This window comes from Glycine max, chromosome 5 (assembly GCF_000004515.6).
Source record: "Glycine max cultivar Williams 82 chromosome 5, Glycine_max_v4.0, whole genome shotgun sequence".
Taxonomy (NCBI): Eukaryota; Viridiplantae; Streptophyta; class Magnoliopsida; order Fabales; family Fabaceae; genus Glycine; species Glycine max.
Genome location: NC_038241.2, coordinates 39,181,909 through 39,203,250, shown reverse-complemented (window position 1 = coordinate 39,203,250; position 21,342 = coordinate 39,181,909). Strand labels below are relative to the sequence as shown.

Genomic DNA, 21,342 nt, shown 5'->3' with positions numbered 1-21,342 from the left:
TAAACCAACAATTTTGGCAATCTCATTTTTTTAAAAAAAAATCAAATGCAGTACAATTATGCTTGTGTTGTCCAATACTATGCTTTTTAACAAATTAACTGAATCTTAAAAATTAGGTCAAATAATTTATTTGGTCCTTTATCATTTTTTTTTGTTCACTTTGCTCATTTATCTTCTAAAAAGCTCATTTTAGTCCTTTGTGTTTTTAAAATGCTTCAATTAAGTCCTTTCCAATACAAACAATAACTTCAACTTTAAAAAAATTCAAGTGGTTATTTCTTTTCATTCTTCTCTCTACCTTCTTCTTAGACTTGAGAGCATAGTCTTCAAACCTACATCACTAATGACAACTTAAATCTAATCCATTCAATAATAACAGTAAAAAACATGAAGCTCCAAACGGGTTGAGCACCCAAAATGAAATAAATAAAAACACAAGATCTAAAAAGTAAATTTTGAAAATTCAAGATCTAAAAAATGCAACATTGGATGCACATCTAAAAAAACACTCAAGATCTAAAAGATACACATATGAAAAACACAACACCGGATGCACAATCGCTCTAATTCTTCTCATCCTTGTTGACTTTGATTTGACCCAGTCCCAAAATGTTTATCGGAGGAGGATGAAAATGAAGGGGAGCGGTTATAGTGGTGCACGGACACACTGATTGTCATGCTACCTTGTAGCAGTGTGACAATGCAGAGGATGGCAAAGGAAAAGTGTAGGAATTTGTGGGGAGGGTGAGATTGAGAGGTTTTGAGTTTAGGGCTTGGGCTAGGGTTAGGGTTTGGGAAATAACAAAGCCTTGGAGAGCTTGGTTTGAGAAAAAGTGGTGAGAGTTATGTGCGAGAAAGAATGAAGAAAGCAGTAAGAGAAATAATTAACAATGCTAGTCTTCACTTTAATAGAAAGACCAATTTGTACTTTTAAAATAAGATAAAAAATCAAAGTGAACATTTTAAAAGATAAATAACCAAAGTAAACAAAAAAAATAAGATAAAGACCAAATAAATCATTTAACCAAAAAATTATTAAACAAAATAGTTATCCTAAAAGTTACTCTTAAAGTTTTAAAGTAACTTAATCCACACTTATATGTAATCTTACATTTTATTTATTTATTTATGCCAACAATTATACACACAAAGAATTGCTCTATTTAATAACTTTTTGTATATCAAATTTTAATAATTTATCTATTAAAATGAAAGTTCTTATTAAATAAATTAAGTTTATTAATATTTGTAGAATTTTATTTCATAGTTCATTAAATAAAATTATTGCACAATATTTTTTTTAAATACAACATAGTGACAATAAATTACCTAATTGATAATATACATTTTTTCTAAAATTTATTATGCATAATCATTGAGATAATATCAAAATATTCAATCGCTGAATTATTAAAATTTGATATATAAAAAGTTATTAAACATGGCAACTCTTTGCATGTTTAGTTTTTTTTATATGCAATTTGTATGTATAATTTTTGGCATAAAAAGTAAGATTATATAGGAGTGTGGATTAAGTCACTTTAAGAGTACATTGAGTTCGGTTCATTTTTGGGATAAAGTGGTACTTCCATTTGTCACTCCATGTTCCAAGCCGGGGATCGAACCTCATACTTGATTAAGGGAATCAGATGTGGAACCACTCTTGCCAACAATTTTTGATACTTTTAGCAAAAATATTTTTTTTAATAACTTTTAGGCCAAATGACCTGTTTAGTCCTTTATCTTATTTTTTTTGTTCACTTTGATACTTCTTATTTAAAAATACAAATTTCCCACCCACCTCTCATTTTGGGGATTGGGTTGAATCGAAGTCAACAAGGATGAGGAGAATTAGAGCTAGTGTGCATTTGGTGTTGCATCCTACTTGTTTCAACTCTACCATAATTTTAATGCATCATAATTGATTCTATCATGATTTTGAAAACAATCTAAACATGTAAAAATTGGTCTAAATCAAGGTTGATTCATTCATCTCATCATGGTTTATCACAATTTTGGAGATTATCCAATCGGCACACTAAAAATATAAGTAGGTTCAAATCGATATGAAAAGGTTGATGCTATTCATACTTCCTTTTTACTCTTTGCACTTTTTAAATTTTTATTTGTATTTTTATTTATGAAAATACCCTTAAAAAAAGAATTTTAATAATGTACAACCAAACAAAAATTACAGTTTACGTATTCATATAGAAACTTTTGTATTCATACAGAAATTAGTTTTCGTAATGTAGTTAATTTATTTATCATATGTATTTTCTATTAAATAATTTAATAACTTCTATGAGTTGTAAAACTTGTTAAATAAAATATTCATATTAATACATTTAAATTTGTTAATTTTGACGTTTTATTTTTTTAATTGTTTTGAATAACTTGATAAATAAGATATGAGACGAAAATATTAGACAAATCAAAATAAGTTAACATACTTATATATAAGATATAAAATAATATAACTGAAATATTCTTAAAGATGTCAGTGGAGGAACATGTCACCGACCAAGCAGAATGCATGGAAGGATACAATTATATAATTTTATGTTACAAAAACTAATTTATGCAAGGAGTAATTTTGTAAAAAAATAACAAAAAAGTTAAAAAGACGCAAAAAAGTATAAAAAGGAGTAATCATCAAATATATTAATCAATTGATATAAAATTATTTTAGCTTAAATATTGATTTCGAGATTAAATTTCGAGCATGCAGATATGTCAAATATTTAAAGAAAGAATTCATCATTCCTAATAATCTTACAACTCAAATAAAATTATCTCTCTAGAATACTCATTATTTATAAAAAAACATAAAAAGAAAGATATAAATTAGAAGAAGCTTTTCAAATCGAATAGAACATATACATTAATGGATTGGACTACTAGGGTCCAGCCCATAAAATCTACTAACCCTAGGTATAATATGTTAGCATTTTCTTTAGATTTTTGTTTTAAATGAATGTGTTTCTCCAAGTAGTTCATAGTGGAGGAAACTAAGAAAATATACCCCAGAGAGAAGAGGAGGGGGCTTTTATTCCGTTAATTTGCCCCTTTGGTGACGCGTTGTATTTCTTAGCCGCTTCTTCAACCAGCTCTGTGCTTCCTTCTTCTACCGTCTCCATTTCCATTTCCGCCTGCAACATTCATTCAGAGCTAGGTTCAGTTTCCGCCATTGATCAATGCTCCCTACTCTCTGTTTCCAGGTTCCAACCTCGATCTTGTATCTCCCCCTTGCCTTTCGTACGATCCTGTAATTCCCCGATTTCCAGCCATAGGCGTGGCGTGATCGTGAGGTAAATCCGCCAATAGAACCGGCAAATGTTCACATCCCTTTTACATTCTTTCCCATTTTGTGCATCCAGATCAATTTATCATCACTATGTGTAATTGTTCTCTCTTGGCAAGCTTTTCCCTCAGTTAATTTTAGTCTGTGGTTGTGTGATCAGCTTTTAGAAGATGGCAACCTAGGATTTTTGTGTGTATTTTCCACACGCTTGATTTTTAACCGAAACACATCAAGCATCGAAGTAGGGAATCGAAGTTCATGGAAGAATGGCCGACATTCTCAAATGGGTCTTCCTTAGATTGCCTTGGAGGAGTTGAAACTGTTGGTGCATTTCCTGGAAATGTTTGTTGCCCTGGAAAGGACCACGTGGATAATGGTGCTGACCATGGCAAACTTAAACAGAAGTACTTGTTCTACCAACTTTTCCCTGCTTACCTGAAGGATAGTTGTTCCATGGATGGTGTTCGACCTCTGCCGGTTTTAGTCGACGGTCAACAGCTGGATTTGTACAAACTGTTCTCCCTGGTGAAGGAAAGAGGTGGGTATGCCCGAGTGTCGAAGAAAGGATTGTGGGGTTCTGTGACCAAGGAATTGGGCTTGAACCCTGTGGTTTGCTGGTCTGTAAAATTAGTTTTTGACAAGTATCTGAATGATTTCGAGAGGTGGCTCAAGAAAACTTTTGAAGAGAAGAATTTAAAAAATGGGAACCATGGGTGTGATTGGGGTTTAAAGTGGTTGCCTTTGGATATTGAGAAAGAGTTTAGAGCCCTGTTATGTTCAAATCTAAAGGACAAAGATGATGATAGACTTGTCAAGTCAAAATCAATTAAAAAAAAGAAAAATGCTGATTTGGTTAACCACAAGAATGGTAATAATCTGTTGGACACCAACGACCAAAATAATAAATCCAAGGATGTCCAACGCATTGAAGGTGATAATGATGAAAAATCCGCCAATGGCATTAAGGGCAATCCTGCTACCTTGGGTGCAGAAGGTGCTGAGAAGGAATTTAACCCGCGCAAACGCAAACGGGATGTATTATTTGGCATGCTAAACTGGATGAAGCATATTGCAAAGCATCCTCTTGATCCTTTAACTCAACCAATACCTAAACCATCAAAGTGGAAGGAATATAATGGCCAGGACTTTTTTGGTCAATTTCTGAGGGCAAGAGAGGCTCTATCACTGAGACAGCATGAAGAACCAAACAGTGGATCGTCTTCTTTGCAGGTATAACTTCAATGCCCAAAATTATCTTATCCATAGGACTTTTTTGTTTCTTATCTTGAAGCAAATCAGCATGCTTTGCTTGAATAGATAGTTATCATTTTAGTTTATTTATTAAGCATTATGGTGTGCTTAATTCTGCCTAGGTAATAATTATATGATCTCAATCCATTAGTTTGTATATTAACTATACATACTATCCAAAATCTTAGCTTGCGAACCTAGGTTGTCAAATTCGAGTTTACATAAACTTGTGGAACCTCTCTAGATTCGACTTTTAAACTCGTAAGAGTTTACCTAATTATAAAAATAATCTTAGAAAACCTGTAAATGATATATATGCATGAACATAATACCTAATTGGTTCTTCGCAATCTTAGTCTCTTATGTTAATCTATTGGTCAATCGCCTTTTTTGACAATGTGACTCTAAAGTTCATCCCTTTATAGTTAACACAATTCTGAATATCTTCCTTGTTCTTCTGTGTAGGAAAGAAAGTGTTCCTTCTGCACTCGTCTAACATTTTCTTTGATCTCAAAATCTCATTATAATAGCTTAGTGAATCAAATGATATTCTGTTCTCATTAAATATTATTCTCCATTTTATTATTGTTTTTATCATTAAAATAGGTTATATGGTATCAGAGCACGGGTTATTCTTGACACAGGAATAACGGAAATCGTGCTCCACCGGGGACAGTAATGTCCCTGGTGGACCTCTATGCTAACTGTTCCTCTCTTCGGCGATTTTCCCCCTTTTCGCCGCAGCGTTCCTTTCACATGAACAGTAACACGCATGCTGCAAGCGCGCTTACACTGTTCCCGCGCTGCTATCTCGCTGGTGTGACCCTCTGATTAGAAGTGCCTCTCCCTGGCAAACCCAACGCCGCTGACTGCAACCTTTTCTGCCACCACACTTCAGCACATCATGCTCATGTGCAATCCCCTTTTTGGCACATGATGTTGTTTTCGCAAGACCCATTCTCCGACAACCTCCTTGTTGTGCTCCTTCTCCTCTGATGAACTTGTTTGGCCTTAGTTTGTCCCTGTTTGGCTGACCCACAATCCATTGACCGAACCATCGTGCTTCATCTCTTTCCAACAACATGTTTAAGCTTTTCCGGTGACCTTTCCAAAGATCGTCATGCTTCCGCGTGCGCAGCCAACTCAAAACATCATCGCACGCGACCCCGTGCAGGGCCTTGGCGCGTGACGTTCACACACATGACACGTGATGCATCTTTGACCAATGTTGCACTAATCTTCTCTCCCTCCGTCTCAAGGTGTCCCTGGTTGACCTTTTTGCTTTTTCACGGGTGAATAGTACCCATCGCCATTGCCAAAGACCGCGACACCATTCACGTGTGCAACCAACTCAAAACACCGCCGCACGCAGCCCTAGCAGGACCTTGGCGTGTGAAGTTCACGCACATGATGTGCTACACATCTCTGACAAGCGTAACATTGGTCTTCATCTTCACTGCGGGCCTTCTTTGCCTGCCTCCGAACCATCTTTAGTTTCTATCAAGTTTACCAATTTGTAACAAGCTTGGCTCATATCACACATATGCTCCAGCATGAAGGAAAGTGTGAGACTATGTTTTGATATTATTCTTGATATTATATTTATTATTAGAATATTCTATTTTCCTATTAAGTGGTAATTGACTGATCTTGTAATTAATATTGATTCTCTTTTCCATATTATAAATACACATTATACTTAAATTAATTTTTTAATATTTATACTGCTTTTTAATTATTTTTTAATATTTATACCACCACCTTTCGTTTCTTTGATTATTCTTTATTCTTTTATTTCTGTTTCTATTTTTAATCATTCTTCATTAGGGTTGTCAATAAGGGCCGACCCGACCTGATTTGGCCTGCCATAAACGGGTCAGTCTGGCCCGCCCCGCCAAGCAAAACGGGCTACCTTTTTGAGCCCGACCCATTTCAAGCTGGCCCGTGGACCACCCGTCAGCCTGCCAATTTATTTATTTATTTATTTTCAGATTTTGCATTGTCCTTTATCGTTGTTGGTAACATCAATTTTGCATTGTCCTTTATCATTGTTGGTAACATCAATTTTTAATCTAACTCTTGTCTCTTTATAATTTTTTATAACTAAAAATAATAATATACTAGTAGTAAGCAATAAAAGAATAAAACCTATCACAAACTTCAATATCTAGAATCTAGATGACCTTGTCATCTTGTGTGCCTCTAATCCACATCAACAACATTGGATGCACCCTCGGAGGAAGTTGTCTTCACAATTGAATCTTCATCAAACAAATCATCATCATCTATAAAAAAAGAAGAAGTGAGAAGTGACAAATAATTACCAAAATAATATAAAATAAATAACGAAGTTCTTTACCCTCATTGAAGCCATGCTTCCAATTGCGAGCTTCCAATTGCGAGTACAAATAATTGCTTCCACTCAATCAGATGAGAGGCGATTTCTATACTTGTTGAGGATGCGAGATCCAATGCTAAACGCAGATTCAGATGCAACAGTTGTAGCTGGTATGCTCAGCAAGTCACAAGCCTTAATAGAAAGATGCGGAAATCTTGGACTATTAGTTTCCCACCAATCAAGTACATCCATATGTGCTGTAAAATGCATGTTCAGTGCCGCTTCTTCCAAATAAGTATCAAGTTGAGACTTTCCACTATCACTAGCAACTTGTTCCTTGTACTCTATTAAATCCTAATGTAACAAATAAAAAAAAGTGATAAACATACATAATAATGAAAAAAATTAATATTGAATTTTAGTAATTCTTTAAAAACATATATGAATTTTAGAACTTACATCAAAGAGACCAAAGTCCTGACTTGAGGATGGTGGCTTAACACTAGAAGAAGAACTTTTGGGTTTGGGTGCATAAAAATTCCAAAGTTCATACAACTTTCTCTTGACTTCCTCAACCTTCATTTCCCATGTAAGTGGAGATTCAAGAGAATGAGAATAAGGGTCGAGAGAGGGCTCGAGAGAAGAGATTCAAGAGAATGAGAAATGAGATTCAATTCAATAGGCCGTGAGGGTCTGGTCTGGCTTGCGTGCGTTTGGGTCATTTGGATTGCGAGAGTGCATTTGGGTCATTTCAGAGTCCATAATCTTTTTTTTTTTTAAAAGCACTAGCCCGTGGGCTGGCTCGTCCCAGCCCGCCAGGCTTGCGGGCTAAACGGGGCGGGCCTAAACGGTTTACAGGTCTCAAATTCCAGCTCAGCCCAGCTTTTTTGGAGAATGGGCCGGGCCCGATTTGACACCCCTATTCTTCATTCTGTTTATTTCTGTTTTTCAACTCTGTTTTCATTGATTATTCTCTAATTGTTCTTTATTTCATTTTTAATATTTAATTTCTGATTTTAATATTTATACCGCCACCTTATTTTTATCTACATATATATTATTTTATTTTGTCTGCCATAGGTCACCACACCATCTGTTCGTCTATAAACACGAACATGGGGAGCAAATCCTCTCCCGTGAGTAAAAAAAAAACATGAGAAAAAAATGTTGAAAGATCTCACCCGTCCATTCATTTTAAAAACAAATCAAAGGCTCAAATTAAGAACACCCATCCAAAACTGATGTCGTTTTAGGCTTTGTGCAATCTAAAAATTTCCCTCTTTTTGTTCCATTTCCCTTTTATTCAACTATTGTTACTTCACCCATCATTCACAAAACAGAAAGGATGGGGTTTATGTGAAAAAACCATTGTTCAGCAATACTAAACATTCCATTTAAAAACAAATCAAAAGCTCAAATTAAAAACACTCAAAACTGACGCCGTTTTAGGTTTTTAACATTTTGAAAATCTCTCACTTCTCTTACCCCCATCCCTTTACCTCAATGACGGCACACCGCAACTCACTATCGCGATGCATAACATCCCCCTGTTCATGAATGAGGTGGAGCATCTCTTAGACATGTTTCTCTCCCTCTCCAACCTCCGTTTTCTCTCCATTTGGCTCCCTCCAATTTCTATCTCATTGGCAACATCCTCAAAACGGGCTCTCTCCTTCTCAAAGCCAGCAATTAGTTCCCTTGCGGCATGAATTGCGGTACACTAGAAGCAATTTTATGTAACTTATTTTGTGGTTAAAAAAAATTGTACAGTTTTATATTTTTTTTCATGTTCTGTAATTGATTGTGAATCATAATCATCAATCTGAACATGAAGAGAACTCCATGTGCTCTGCAACAGGTTGAAATAGAATGATCCATTGAGTGTGATCTTTCAAGCCTTTGATAAGGGACCTGACACGGGAATAAGAGTGTACTATTGCTGAACAATGGTTTTTTCACATAACCCCCACCCTCTCTGTTTTGTCAATGGCGGGTGAAGTAACAGTAGTTGAATAAAAGGGAAACGGAAGAAAAAGAGGGAAATTTTTAGATTGCACAAAGCCTAAAACATCAGTTTTGGGTGTTTTTAAAACAAATGGACGGGGTGAGATCTTTCAACATTATTTCCTCATGTTTTTTACTCTCAGGAGACGATCCGCTCCCACGAACATAATGGCGTTTGATCAATGTAACTAACATCTCCTAGTGAGACAAGGCTTGTTTGTTATTGTAATTGTATCTTTTTATGCCATTCTAAGCTTCTGTTAATTGCCACTTTTATGGATACAGGAGAAGTGATTGATAGTTTTGAAATGATCAAGTTCAAAATGTATCTAATTCTTATAATTTCTCATAACTTTGATCATAAATTCTTCAAGGAATCACTGTAATTGATATTGCTTTGGTATTGAAATAATAATAAATGCTTCTGCTAGAAGACAAGATGATGAGAAATTTATTTTAGTGGTATGTGGAAAAAGTCTGTCAATTTTCTGGATAATTGTATGTTTTGCAGAAACAGAAGATGCACCCTGCTATGTATGAGGATCATGTTGCTCTTGGTCGCCCTGCTACAGGAAAATTGAGATGCAGTGAAAGGCTGCCTTCCTTTGTTAAATCTCGGTCGTGCTCGTGCTGCAATCCATGTTCCCCCAACGGAAATAGATTGGCAGGCTCACACAATATGGAGGCAGAAAAATGTCCTCCGGAGAAAACAACTGAAACACTAGATGTTTCGACCACAAAAACAATAGCTGAACCATCTGGGGATGAGTCTCTCGAAAAGCAAGTTTCTGTGGGTCCTCGTTTTCAAGCAGAAGTCCCAGAATGGACTGGTGTAGTTTCTGAGAGTGACTCTAAATGGTTGGGCACACAAGTATGGACTTTGAAAAATGACACAGAACATGCTACGGAAACAGATATTGGGAGAGGAAGACAAGAAAAGTGTAGCTGTGAATTTCATGGTTCTGTTGAATGTGTTAGATTACATATTGCTGAAAATAGGATGAAATTGAAGCTTGAATTGGGTTCTGAATTTTACCGTTGGGGATTTGATCGTATGGGTGAGGAAGTTTCACTTCAATGGACAACTGAAGAAGAAAAGAGATTTAAGGATATCATGAAATCAAATATTCCCTCCAAAAATAAATATTTTTGGAACAATCCATCCAAATACTTTCCAAAGAAAACAAGAAGAAACTTGGTGAGCTATTACTTCAATGCATTTCTTATTCAACTAAGAACCTATCAGAATCGGGTGTCTCCAAAGAGCGTTGATAGTGATGATGATGAAGTAGAATTTGGATCTTTTAGCGATGGTTTTGGGATGGAAGCCGTCAAGGGTCCTGATGATGATTTCCTGGAATGTTCTCTGAACAAGCAGTGCACAGATTTCGAATAGACAAAATTAGAGTGTAAATTTGATAATTGGATCTGAGCCACTTTGAGCTTGAGAAAATATTTTCCTGAGGCAAACTTTTATAAAACTCTTCCTCCATGATCAGTGGTGAATGCATTACTTGTACCAGAAAAATTTTGTATAATTTAGGGAGGTTACTGTTGGAACTTGGAAGCAAATATGGACATGTATTCGAGTCTTGTCTACCCATAATGAAGAACTTGCTGAGGCTGCTATTAATTTTGTTGGAGATGGTTGTATTTGTTGGTTGAAATAGCAGTTTAACATGATGCTTCATGGAGGCTGTACCATTCGTGCTATAAAACTTGTTCTTTGGTGTGAGCTAATGCTTTCAATTTTATGTTTCTACTTTCCGGTCACTATTTTGTAAATTAAATTTATAGTTTTTATTCGTCACATGTTTTGACTTTCAAATTGAACAACTTTTTCTTTGAAGTATGGGTGAATGTAAATTTATTTTTGTCTAATCTCATCACTTAGAATCCATAAAAAGGAGGAGAGAGTTAAGGGGCCTGTTTCTTTTCTTTTTTTTTCTTTTTTTTCATTAGGAAGAAAAACACATGGAAGCATGGCTTTTATGTTTTTGATACCTTGGCTATTGATTGTTCTTTTATATCATGTAGTCTATCATTTATCTTATTTCCTTGTTTTGTTCGCCTGGCTATAACAAGCGTGTCTTTCTTTCCATAAGAAATAGAACTGATCCCCACATTTCTCTATCCCATTTTATGGATTCTAAGTCAGGATTAGACAAAATCATGTTTTGCATTCCTATGCTTAACCGTTTTCGGAACAAAATTAATAGAGAAAAAATGGGGTAGAAGATGAGGAAGAAGAAAATGAAAACAAATAAAAATAAATTTTAGATTTATTCTGTTTCAGTTTAGTCTTTTTAAGTTTTAATTAAGTCTACTATTTATTCAAAACAGTAATATTTTGAAATGTTTAATCAGAAATTAAGAATTCCATTAAAGCAAAAATTATTTTATGATGGGACTTGGACTAGTGTATCGAGTCATTGTAAGTAATAATAAGACGATTTAGTCTGAATATTATTTTAGGGATTAGATGTTGATTCGATTTTAAAAAATAATTCTGATAAGAAGATTTGAATTTGATTTTTTTATGGATATAGTAACTAAAAATTATATATCACGTAATGAACAATATTTTTGGATCTTTTTAGTTTTAAAATAAAAGATACAAGAATTCAACAAAAGTTTGATGTAATTGCGAAAGGCATTGAAATTAAGTTTCTTTCAATTTCACCTAAGATTCCTAACGTGAGCATTAGTTCGATCCAGTTTATAACTTTGTTTACCAGGTTTGCTAATTTATTTAAATCTCAACGTCTTAGACCCCACTAAAATTTATCCTACATGCAATGCAAGATATTTGTGGCTCACAATGGAATAACCAACTAGAACTTAAAATTTTCTTTCAAACAAATGGTGAGAATAAAAAGTATCTTTTTAAAAATTACTCCAAAAATAACTTTATCCCTTATCATTTACAAATATTACATGTAGAAGCTTAAAATACTTTGCGCGAGCAACCAATCACAATCCCTGTCAATTCTGCAGCATTGCAAATCGTGCCTTGCTATTGCATTAAAACTGTTGTCTCAAAATCACAGATTTATAAGCTTCCACCAGCCACCCAAACATACAAAGTTCAATGATATTTGTATCATACTTCAAGCCTTCCTACTCCACACAATTTTTGTCTTTGACGAACATAAAATCCCCAACAACAGTGTCGTCTCTCACATATTGGAGAATTGAGCCTTCGTCTTTGAATATCATCGTTTGTCTCTCAGCACCCTGAAATTGGTCATAATTTCTCCCCACTCATTACCATCCATCACACCCCATACATCCACCTCGTATCTGCTATCCAGTGATACTTATACAGGCTAAGGGATTTTAAAACCAAGAGCCCATAAAGTATGCAAAACCTTTCTTCCTCACTCTAAGCCAATTCCAAGACTTGATTTTTACAGATTCTACAATACCCATAATCTGCATATCCGTGTTCTCAAACACAATACCATTTTGAGCTTCCCACAAAGCCAACACCACAGCAAAACATATCACCTGCCACCATCCTCCACCAATGCCTGGGTCACCTAACAATTCCATAAATTGTAGAAATTATAGTAACACTTCATTTCGTAGCAGTGTAATATCCCAACCACCTTTGAAATTCTACCCACACTTGCCAAAAAAATAAGCATTTATGAAACAAATTATTTGCTAATTCCACTTCCTAGTGACATCCTACACGCAATCCCTCATCATCAACCAGTATCCCTATGCTTTAAATTATCTTTCGTAGAAACTCTATTCTTAATCAATTTCCATGCAACATAGACACCTTCGATGGGACCACCTTATTCCAAACCTTCGCCCAGCCTATTACCCCCATTACTACCATTTCTCCCTCTACAAAACATAAGTAGCTTAGATGCTAAGTTATCAGTATAAACTCTCAATGTGTCATTTGTCCATCTCCATATGTTTGGTCTTCTATGTACCAACCCACAATTGCCCCTTATCTGTCGAAGAGATTCCACCATTTCTAGTTCCCATTAAAATAACTCTCTCCTCCATGACCAATTTCACTCCTTCACAAACCTCATTAGTCATTTCCACCATGCTCCACACCACACAAGTCCTGCCACCAAAAATACCCCTTTCTACCACTCCATATCCTCCCACCCATCTCCTATATAAATTGGCGCAACACTGTCTCTTCTTCCACAAGCATTCGCCACCGTCACTTCCCCGAGTTATATTGAACATCTTCAAGTTCTTAATTAATTGATACATCATTAATTCCCAACACACCTACCGCACACTCTTTGCACACCAATACACCATGTCCCATGTCACCCCGAAACTTTTTCATTCCCATCCCATGAGAACCCCTTGAATAAAGCCTCAATTTTGTATATGATTGGTATTTGGAACTTAAAAGAACTGCCCTTCCTCCAAACAAACAAATAAAAATGTTTGTTACCCAGGTAATAATATTCTTAAAAGAAAGGCTTCCAATTTTTCTATGTATGGTCTTATAAAGAATATATAAATTTCCTTAATCGGGCTTTGATAATAAATGCATCACATCAATAAGGATAAGCATTAGGTAGCTCCACCCTTACCCTCCCCACACAACCTTGGTAATGCACATGATTATGAGAAGAGTGAAAGTAAACAGAACATGAAATTTGAAGCTAAACAGAGTAATAGATCCTAGTGTAATTCATCCTCGTTGAAGAAAATGACCAAAGAATTGAACAATAAAGTTACACCAAATAGAATAACATTGTCTCAACCAACAAAAAATATTTAATAATAATAGTGTGACTCAATTTTAAACTTTAAGCACGTGACTTGGTGATAAATTTATATTTTGTATGATAAAGTAATAATTAATAATCAACTGTCAAACACGGAAATTAACTAACATGAGATTGTTTTAACTCAATAATTTTAAGTTAGGCATATAATTTATGTTAAGTGAAAGATACATGTGATTTAGACAAACAAAAAAAGAGAAAAAAAGTAATTAATAATTTATTGTAATTTTTATATAAGAAATAATTCTATTGCACATTTTAGTTTGATGTTTGTAATTTTCCTTTATCTTGAAATAAGGAAGTTTTTTTTTACCCGTTTTGATTTTTAAAATATTCAATAAAACTTGAAAAAGAAAAATCAAATAAAGCTAGTAATGATCAAGAATGTTGTCGTTCATGCACATAACAAAGTGTCATTAATGAATGGTCAAGTGAAAGGGCATCTAACTAGCACATGGAAAGGATATCTCTAGAATATTTTCATTGCCATCTCTATATTTTTTTTTTCAAAAGTAAAAAGTAAATCAATATAAATATTCTTTATATTTAATTCCAAGTAACTCAATAACTTACTGCACTATTGTACAGCGAGGTCACCAAATTTTCCTTTTGACACTGAGGTATGAGTTGTTGGTTTGGGTCGTGAGCCTGTTTGGGTTTGTGCATTTGTGGACTGTGAAGCAAGCGTTTCACACTTTCCTGTATATATTACTATTATTCCCAGAGTTTGTGTGTGAGGCAGCAACACACACAAAGAACAAAAGGCAAAGACAGAGAGAGAAACAATGTCTTCCCCAAGCAAACGTCGAGACATGGACTTGATGAAGCTGTCTGTGATCTTTTCGGAATTGTTTTTGTATTTTCGATTTCATAAAGTGTTCTTTTGTATAAATTTGTTGTCTTTTTTCCATTTGGGGTGTGTTGGATTGACATGGATCAGGTCATCATCAGGATGATGAGTGATTACAAGGTGGAGACGATCAACGATGGCATGCAAGAGTTCTTTGTGGAATTCCACGGACCCAAAGACAGTAAATTTGCATCTTTTTGTCAATTTATTTTTTGTTTTCAATTCCTGGTTGAGAGATTGGTGTTGTTCTATTTGGTGCGACTTTTAACGTTGTTGTTTAATTGTTTGGCTATTTTCTTCAATGAGGATGAATTGCATTAGGATCTATATCTCTAGTTAACTTCAAAGGTGGAACTGGACTAAGTTGTTTCCTTTTTCTCATTTTCACTTTTATGGGAATCATGTGCAGGTCCTTATCAAGGTGGTGTGTGGAAGGTAAGGGTGGAGCTACCTGATGCTTATCCTTATAAGTCTCCATCTATTGGCTTTGTCAACAAAATTTTCCATCCTAATGTTGATGAGGTGTAAGTTGTTTCACTGCAACCATAGCTTCATTGAATCATTGTTTATATCATATTTAAGCAGCACAATTATGCTCCATGGGAAGTCTATTGGCTGTTGCACAAACACATTGCAAAACTCACTTGCTCATTAATATGATTTTCTCTGATGTTTAGGTCTGGTTCTGTTTGCTTAGATGTTATTAACCAGACTTGGAGTCCCATGTTTGGTAAGCAACATTTTAAAAAATTTATTGGATGCATACTTGCCATGCATTTGATTTAGCCTTGCTTTGTTACTGCCACTACTTAAAAATTTGGTAATTCAGTTTTCTTATTTTCTTTCAGACCTTGTTAATGTGTTTGAGGTGTTTCTTCCTCAACTTCTTCTGTACCCCAATGCATCAGATCCATTGAATGGTGATGCTGCTGCCTTGATGATTCGAGATCATGCTACATATGAACAAAGAGTCAAAGGTAGTAATCCTTATTAAGTTTATTCAATACAAAACTAGAATGCTTCTTACATGCTCTGGTAATCCATGTTAATAGTTAGAATTTTTCTTCATTATTGTTGACTATAATTACAGTCATTTTTCACCGAATTTCAATTGAAGTGAGATATCATTAAATGGTTAATAAAAAGCTTTGAAGGTTCAACGTTCAAGTTTGTGCAAAAGGATTTGTGTTCTATATCATTTTGCACAAACTTGATATCAAACACAAATGTTTTTGCACAACAATTGCCATTTGCCAATACTTCCCCACAGATTTAGAATGTTTTATCTCCTCACTTGCCAATGAGCATTCCGGCAGTAACACACTTGTCCACGTTTAATCTGCTAGTCGAAGCTTTCAGGTTGGGATTCCAGATGGGAGCTTTGGCATTATTCTTTCTTTTTGGTTTTTCACCTACACAAATTCATTTTTCAGTTTGCAATTAACTGATAATGTAGAAGCCTTAGCATTTTTATATTTAATATACTGGGCATTTGGAAGAGGTTATCTAGGCTGAGCTACCTTCTTATAAGTTTATTTTAGCTTATTTCAATAAGTTCTACAGTTAAGCATGTGAATAAGCTCTCATTTAATAAGAACTTGTTGAATAAATGCTTAATTAAACTATTTTACTAAACATGCCTTGCGTTTTTCTTGCTTCATTTTTTGTTTTTGATAAATAATAAATTGCATGACATGTATGCATCCTACTCCCTTAGGCATCCATCAATCCCTAATAATCAGTGTAGACTGGGTGTGTAAAAGAAAACTTTCTGAATTTCAATACTCAAATGGTAACATGTACCTTGTGTTTTCATGCTATAATGTTGAATATTTTGTTGGTAACTGGGCTAATATAAAGTATTTAACATGTAAACTCAACATTTTCCAGGTTTAGTTTATGATCAAAGCAAGTAATTTCCAATTTACAGTCATACAACTTCCTGGTTGCTTGTGCTTCAGTTGAATCTTAGATCCTCATCAGAAAGAGTTCCAGCCCATGTTTGGTATAGCGGAAAATAGTTGCTTTTTTTTATAAAAAAAAAATCTTAGAAAGCTAACAAAAACAAGTGATTATTTCTTTAAAAAAAGGTTGAGCCAAACATGCACCTAGTTTAAATTAAGTTGAACCAAATTATCCGACTAAACAATCTTGGAGATTTACAATTAACTAATTGGAAGATATATTGAGCTTCAGAAGCAATGCTTGAAAGATACCAACAACCAACAACACCAAGTATCCAAAAAATAAATATAAGATGCCAACAACTCAATTTCATTGGCTATGCTTTTACTCTGTCTTCCATTCAAATTTATAGCTTCTATTTGGTGTGTGGCATTGGTATACCACTTCTAATATCATTCTCCTTTGCATGGTTTGATCATTGAAGAAAATTTGTGCTTACACATATAGGTGAGTATTTCTGGATTGTATATCATGGTCACAGAAACCTAGAAGTTACAGTATATTTAATTCTAGGACCCAGCATCGAGTCATTAGTTTAAAAAGACTGACAGGAGAAACAATATGTCTACCATATCTCAATCTGTTGTTCTATTCTATGCACCTGCTTTTGTCTATATATTAATTTTTTTAGCCAATGAACAGAATATTGTGAAAAATATGCCAAGCCAGAAGATGTTGGAGCTGCACAGGAAGAAAGTTCTAGTGATGATGAGCTGAGTGAAGATGATTATGCCTCCAGTGATGACGCCATTGTAGGCCAACCTGATCCTTAGATTTTTAAATACAATGCCTGCCTTATTTACAGTCTTGCTTGTACATGATATCATATGATTTGATATTGAGTCCAGGAATTTGAAGAGCTAAGTTCTTAAGGTTGAAGGAAAAATTCACACCTTTCTATCTATTATAATTACATGGTGGTTGAATAAATTGATTTATAATTTAGATGTTTATGTGACTAGAAAATTCAATTTCTGAAGGCTCAAGCTGGTTTGGCATACGAATGCATTTATTACTTCTAGTTAACTTGTGCCCTCTCACCAGGATGAAAGTTTCTTGGATATGTGAGAACTCAATCTTTCTTCATTTTTAGGGTGAGCAAGATTGGAAGATAGAGAAGGAAAACATTCCTTCGTAGACGACAGATTGGATGTAAATTTTAAGTGGTTTATCATTTGTCTTAAAAAAAATAGATAAAATGATCTATTTGATTTTTTATCTTTTTTTTTTAAATTGATTTTTTTTAAAAGTTCAATTTGGTCATTTATTTTATTTTTTTGACTTAGTTTAATCTTTTATCTTTTTTAAAAAATTATCTGGTCTTTTATTTTAATTTTTTTATCAGTTTGATTATTTATTTTTCTCTGTTCAATTTGGTCTTTCAGTTTATTTAAAATTAATATTATCAATTATTTAAAAATGAATCTTTTTTTTATTCATGTTTCTCCTTTTCTCCTCGAGTTTATTTTTAACAAAAAATAATTTATTCTTAAATGATTAAAGACGTACAATCAAAATAAAATTTTAAAAATATAAATGGCTAGATTGAATAAAAAGTTTAATAAAAAACTAAATTAAATTTTTCAAAAGATATAGGATCAAATTAAAAAAATGAGATAAATAATTAAATAGGTCATTTGAGGTAAAAAAATACTAAATAGGATTGCTGGACCAAAAACTGAAAATAAGGGAGTTTATATTAAATTTTTGAACAATAGAAGAGATTAAAATTTATAATACATTTTTCTTTGATAACAAAAAATGTATAGGAGAAGGTACATTTCTTGTAAGGTTAGGAAACATCATCAACCTCAACGAGTATTTATGGTGGAATTTACATATTACATACTAATTGAAAAAAATTTAAAAGTCAAACCCAAGTTACCACTAGTGTGACTGAAAAACTTGACCAAATGTGTTTATTCCCGTCGGATTTTGTTTGAATCGGGTGTCATTTTTTTTTTTTATCTCATTTGTCATTTCAAAATCACAATAAAATATTTTTACTTGTTAAGAATAAACAAATTTGTTCTTTACACCCTACTGTGCATGGTAGGGGTCTTAACAAAATATCTATTTACCATTTCTACCATATTGTGCACGGTATGGGTTTTTAGCGAAATAAATATTTACTTTCACCTTTAATACTTCAGACTTTTTTTTTCTTATTTTAAGACACTTACAAAAATCTTCCTAAATAGAAATATTTTTGAAATACAAAATTGTAAAGAAGGTTTATGAAGTTTTTTTAAAAAATTGAGGTGAATTCTTAAAATGGATAAATCTTAATTTGATTTGAAATATATATTTATCTATATAGAAGGGAGACGCAAGAGTCTGCTTAAAAATTATAATTATTTTTTCGGGTGCATGTTTGGTCCTGTGGTGATATAACTTACATAAAATATAAGTAAAACGTTTTAAAGAACTCTTATTAAAATAGGGGGGGAAATAGTAAATTAGTGATTTTTCGTATCTGGAAAGCTCCAAATGCATCAATCTATATGAGCAGATAAAATACTAAACACTAATGAAGGCTAACGTACAGCCCCTATAGCTCAGTGGTAGAGCGTCAGTCTTGTAAACTGAAGGTCCGTAGTTCGATCCTGCGTGGGGGCAATAATGTTTTTAGTTTTAACATAACCTATATAATTTTATGATATTACCAATATGGGCATAAGGAATTGGATGCAAACTGCACAGAAAAACTCCACAGTCTCAGGTTCTGTTTTTGGATCTTTGTTTGAGTTTAATGGTGATCACTATTACTAAAATAATTTTATATTATCATCTAATCATAAATTAATATATATGATAAGTTTATTAACTTTTACAAAATTATAAATCATTTGTCAGGGTAATATTTTTCCTATAATTAAAAGAATTAGTATAGTGATAAAAAAAAATAGAAAGAGTATTGACAGAAATTTAACAAAACTTCATAAAGTGTTTGTATAGTTTACTCAAACAAAAATATATGAAGCCGTACGCATACAGGACATGGTGGCATCCTATTGATAACTCCTTGAACCACCAGATAGTGAGAATTAGTGCAACAGTGGGAAATATAATATTTATATATGAAGAGGCACACTAAATAAACATGTGAAGATAACCAAGAGAAGGAGTAGTTTCTAAACCAAATGGTATCTCGTATTAGACTATTAAAATATGCTGTTGAAAGTTCCATGAAACAGTATACAGAACTAGTTTTATTCTAAAAATTTCCTGTATGATTATAGAGTTTCCTTACAAGATGCAAAATAAAATCTATATAGATGCGCGGATTTGGACATTTGCAATTAGTCGGGCGAGTTTGCTTAATGTTTCACGAGCCGATATGGTATCAGGATGATCTTCACCACAAATTGAAGTCCTGATATAAACAGCCTTCCTGATTAGATCATCCCCTATGTCAAATTGTGCACCTCTTAGCATTAGTTTGCCCCTAGTCTCAAGCACAGTAGCTCTACACAAAGCCAACTCTTGCCAAAGGCAAGGATTCAACTGAGCATTAGTCTGGATGGACCTCCAGCAAAGTGATTTGTCGAACCACTTGTCAACCGGGGTAACGAATGCTTGGTCTGCAGCTTCCAAGGCATTGGTGCAAAGGTGCAGAAGTTCTATAGCAGCAGTGCATCTAGAGTATGTAATGAAAGTGTGAATTGCAAGAGGCAGAACCACTTTTTTAACAAGATATAAGAGCTCTGAAACCTCAAGTTCAACAGCCGGAGGATTATGACCAAATGCAAATAGCAGAAAACATGCCGCCCATAAATGCTCTATGCTTTCAGATATTGACCCTTGACTGATAACAGCTTGAACCATTGCTTGCGCAGATCCGGTAACTTCTCTTTTCCGAGCATATTGTTTGATGATTTCATTGAAATGGATACGACCTTGCTTAGTACTACTCCTTGCAATATTGAATCTAAGCAGTAGGGAAGATGCTTCTAATTCTGATTTTTTGGTGTTTGAGGATGTGAACCCACATGTTATGGATTGCAGTAATTTTCTCCAGAAACAAGTCCCCTTTTGCTTTTCTGGTATCTTCTGAGCAGCAAGTGCCAATAAGGAAACTGGAATTGCACAAGGTGCAAACCATCCACTTACCAGTACCATTCTGGTTGCCAAGCTCCTTGGGCCGTCTGCATGATCAAATATTGAGAAACAAACATCAAAGAGTTGCAGGAGGAAAGTGTTCTGCCTGAATGAGCGAGCTTCTTTACCACTCCATGACATGTCCTTCAAGGGCATTCTGTTTATTGTATCTAAGAGCCTGCTTGGGGTTATAGGTATCTCAGACAAAATTCCACTAACAATGGCAAGGCCCAAAGTTAACCTTCCAAGCTTCTCCTCAATAGTTCTCAGAGCATCAACCTCTGCAACTGGATAGTCCTTGCCACTTCCTAGCATTAGAGACATTGCTTCAACTCCAGATAAGTATGAAAGTTTTTGAGGTTCCAAGTTCATGACACGAGGAAGGCGTGTTGATATAATTACATGGGTCTCTCCACCAAAACGAGGGAGGAGATCCATCACAAGTTTGTGATCCCACCAATCCTTTTCACTTTCCAAGTCATCAATGATCACAAGATACGGAATGTTTCTCATTAGCTCTTTGCGAATTCCAGAAACAGCTGCTTCTTCTTGTTCTTCAAACCCCTTTATCCTAGTTTTTTCCAAACTATTCTCAACACTCGCATCAACCTCTAAAACGGACCTGAGTTTTAGATAGTTTTGCCTTATATGCCTACTCTCCCCACCTATCCATAAGACCATCTTGTATCTCTGGTGAAATCTGTAAGCAAACTCAAGAACCAAGTTCTGGTTTACCAATTCCTGAATCTCCTGA

At 34.4% G+C, this 21,342-nt stretch overlaps 2 protein-coding genes, 1 non-coding gene and 1 pseudogene across 4 annotated transcripts; 3 read left to right on the top strand and 1 right to left on the bottom strand.

The window, feature by feature from the left end:
* The first annotated feature begins 2,948 nt into the window (after positions 1-2,948).
* LOC100819320 (AT-rich interactive domain-containing protein 2) lies at positions 2,949-10,725 on the top strand. The gene is made up of 3 exons (XM_006580504.4): positions 2,949-3,311; positions 3,465-4,534; positions 9,409-10,725. The coding sequence occupies exons 2-3, from the start codon at positions 3,563-3,565 to the stop codon at positions 10,291-10,293; spliced, it is 1,857 nt and encodes a 618-aa protein (XP_006580567.1). The 5' UTR covers positions 2,949-3,311; positions 3,465-3,562; the 3' UTR covers positions 10,294-10,725.
* Positions 10,726-14,255: 3,530 nt separating this feature from the next.
* LOC100791133 (ubiquitin-conjugating enzyme E2 5) lies at positions 14,256-17,428 on the top strand. 2 transcript variants are annotated; one of them, XM_003525339.5, is made up of 6 exons: positions 14,256-14,501; positions 14,624-14,703; positions 14,932-15,046; positions 15,200-15,252; positions 15,371-15,499; positions 17,130-17,428. In XM_003525339.5, exons 1-6 carry the CDS (start codon positions 14,458-14,460, stop codon positions 17,258-17,260), a joined length of 552 nt encoding a protein of 183 aa, XP_003525387.1. In that variant the 5' UTR covers positions 14,256-14,457; the 3' UTR covers positions 17,261-17,428. The 2 variants fall into 2 exon arrangements, with proteins under 2 accessions (XP_003525387.1, XP_006580568.1); XM_006580505.4 differs by having other exon boundaries at positions 14,269-14,501; positions 14,613-14,703.
* Positions 17,429-19,034: 1,606 nt separating this feature from the next.
* TRNAT-UGU (transfer RNA threonine (anticodon UGU)) lies at positions 19,035-19,106 on the top strand. The gene has a single exon. It is a non-coding gene; the product is annotated as a tRNA-Thr (tRNA).
* Positions 19,107-19,615: 509 nt separating this feature from the next.
* Positions 19,616-21,342, bottom strand: part of LOC100819856 (uncharacterized) — a 5,048-nt pseudogene continuing 3,321 nt past the window's right edge.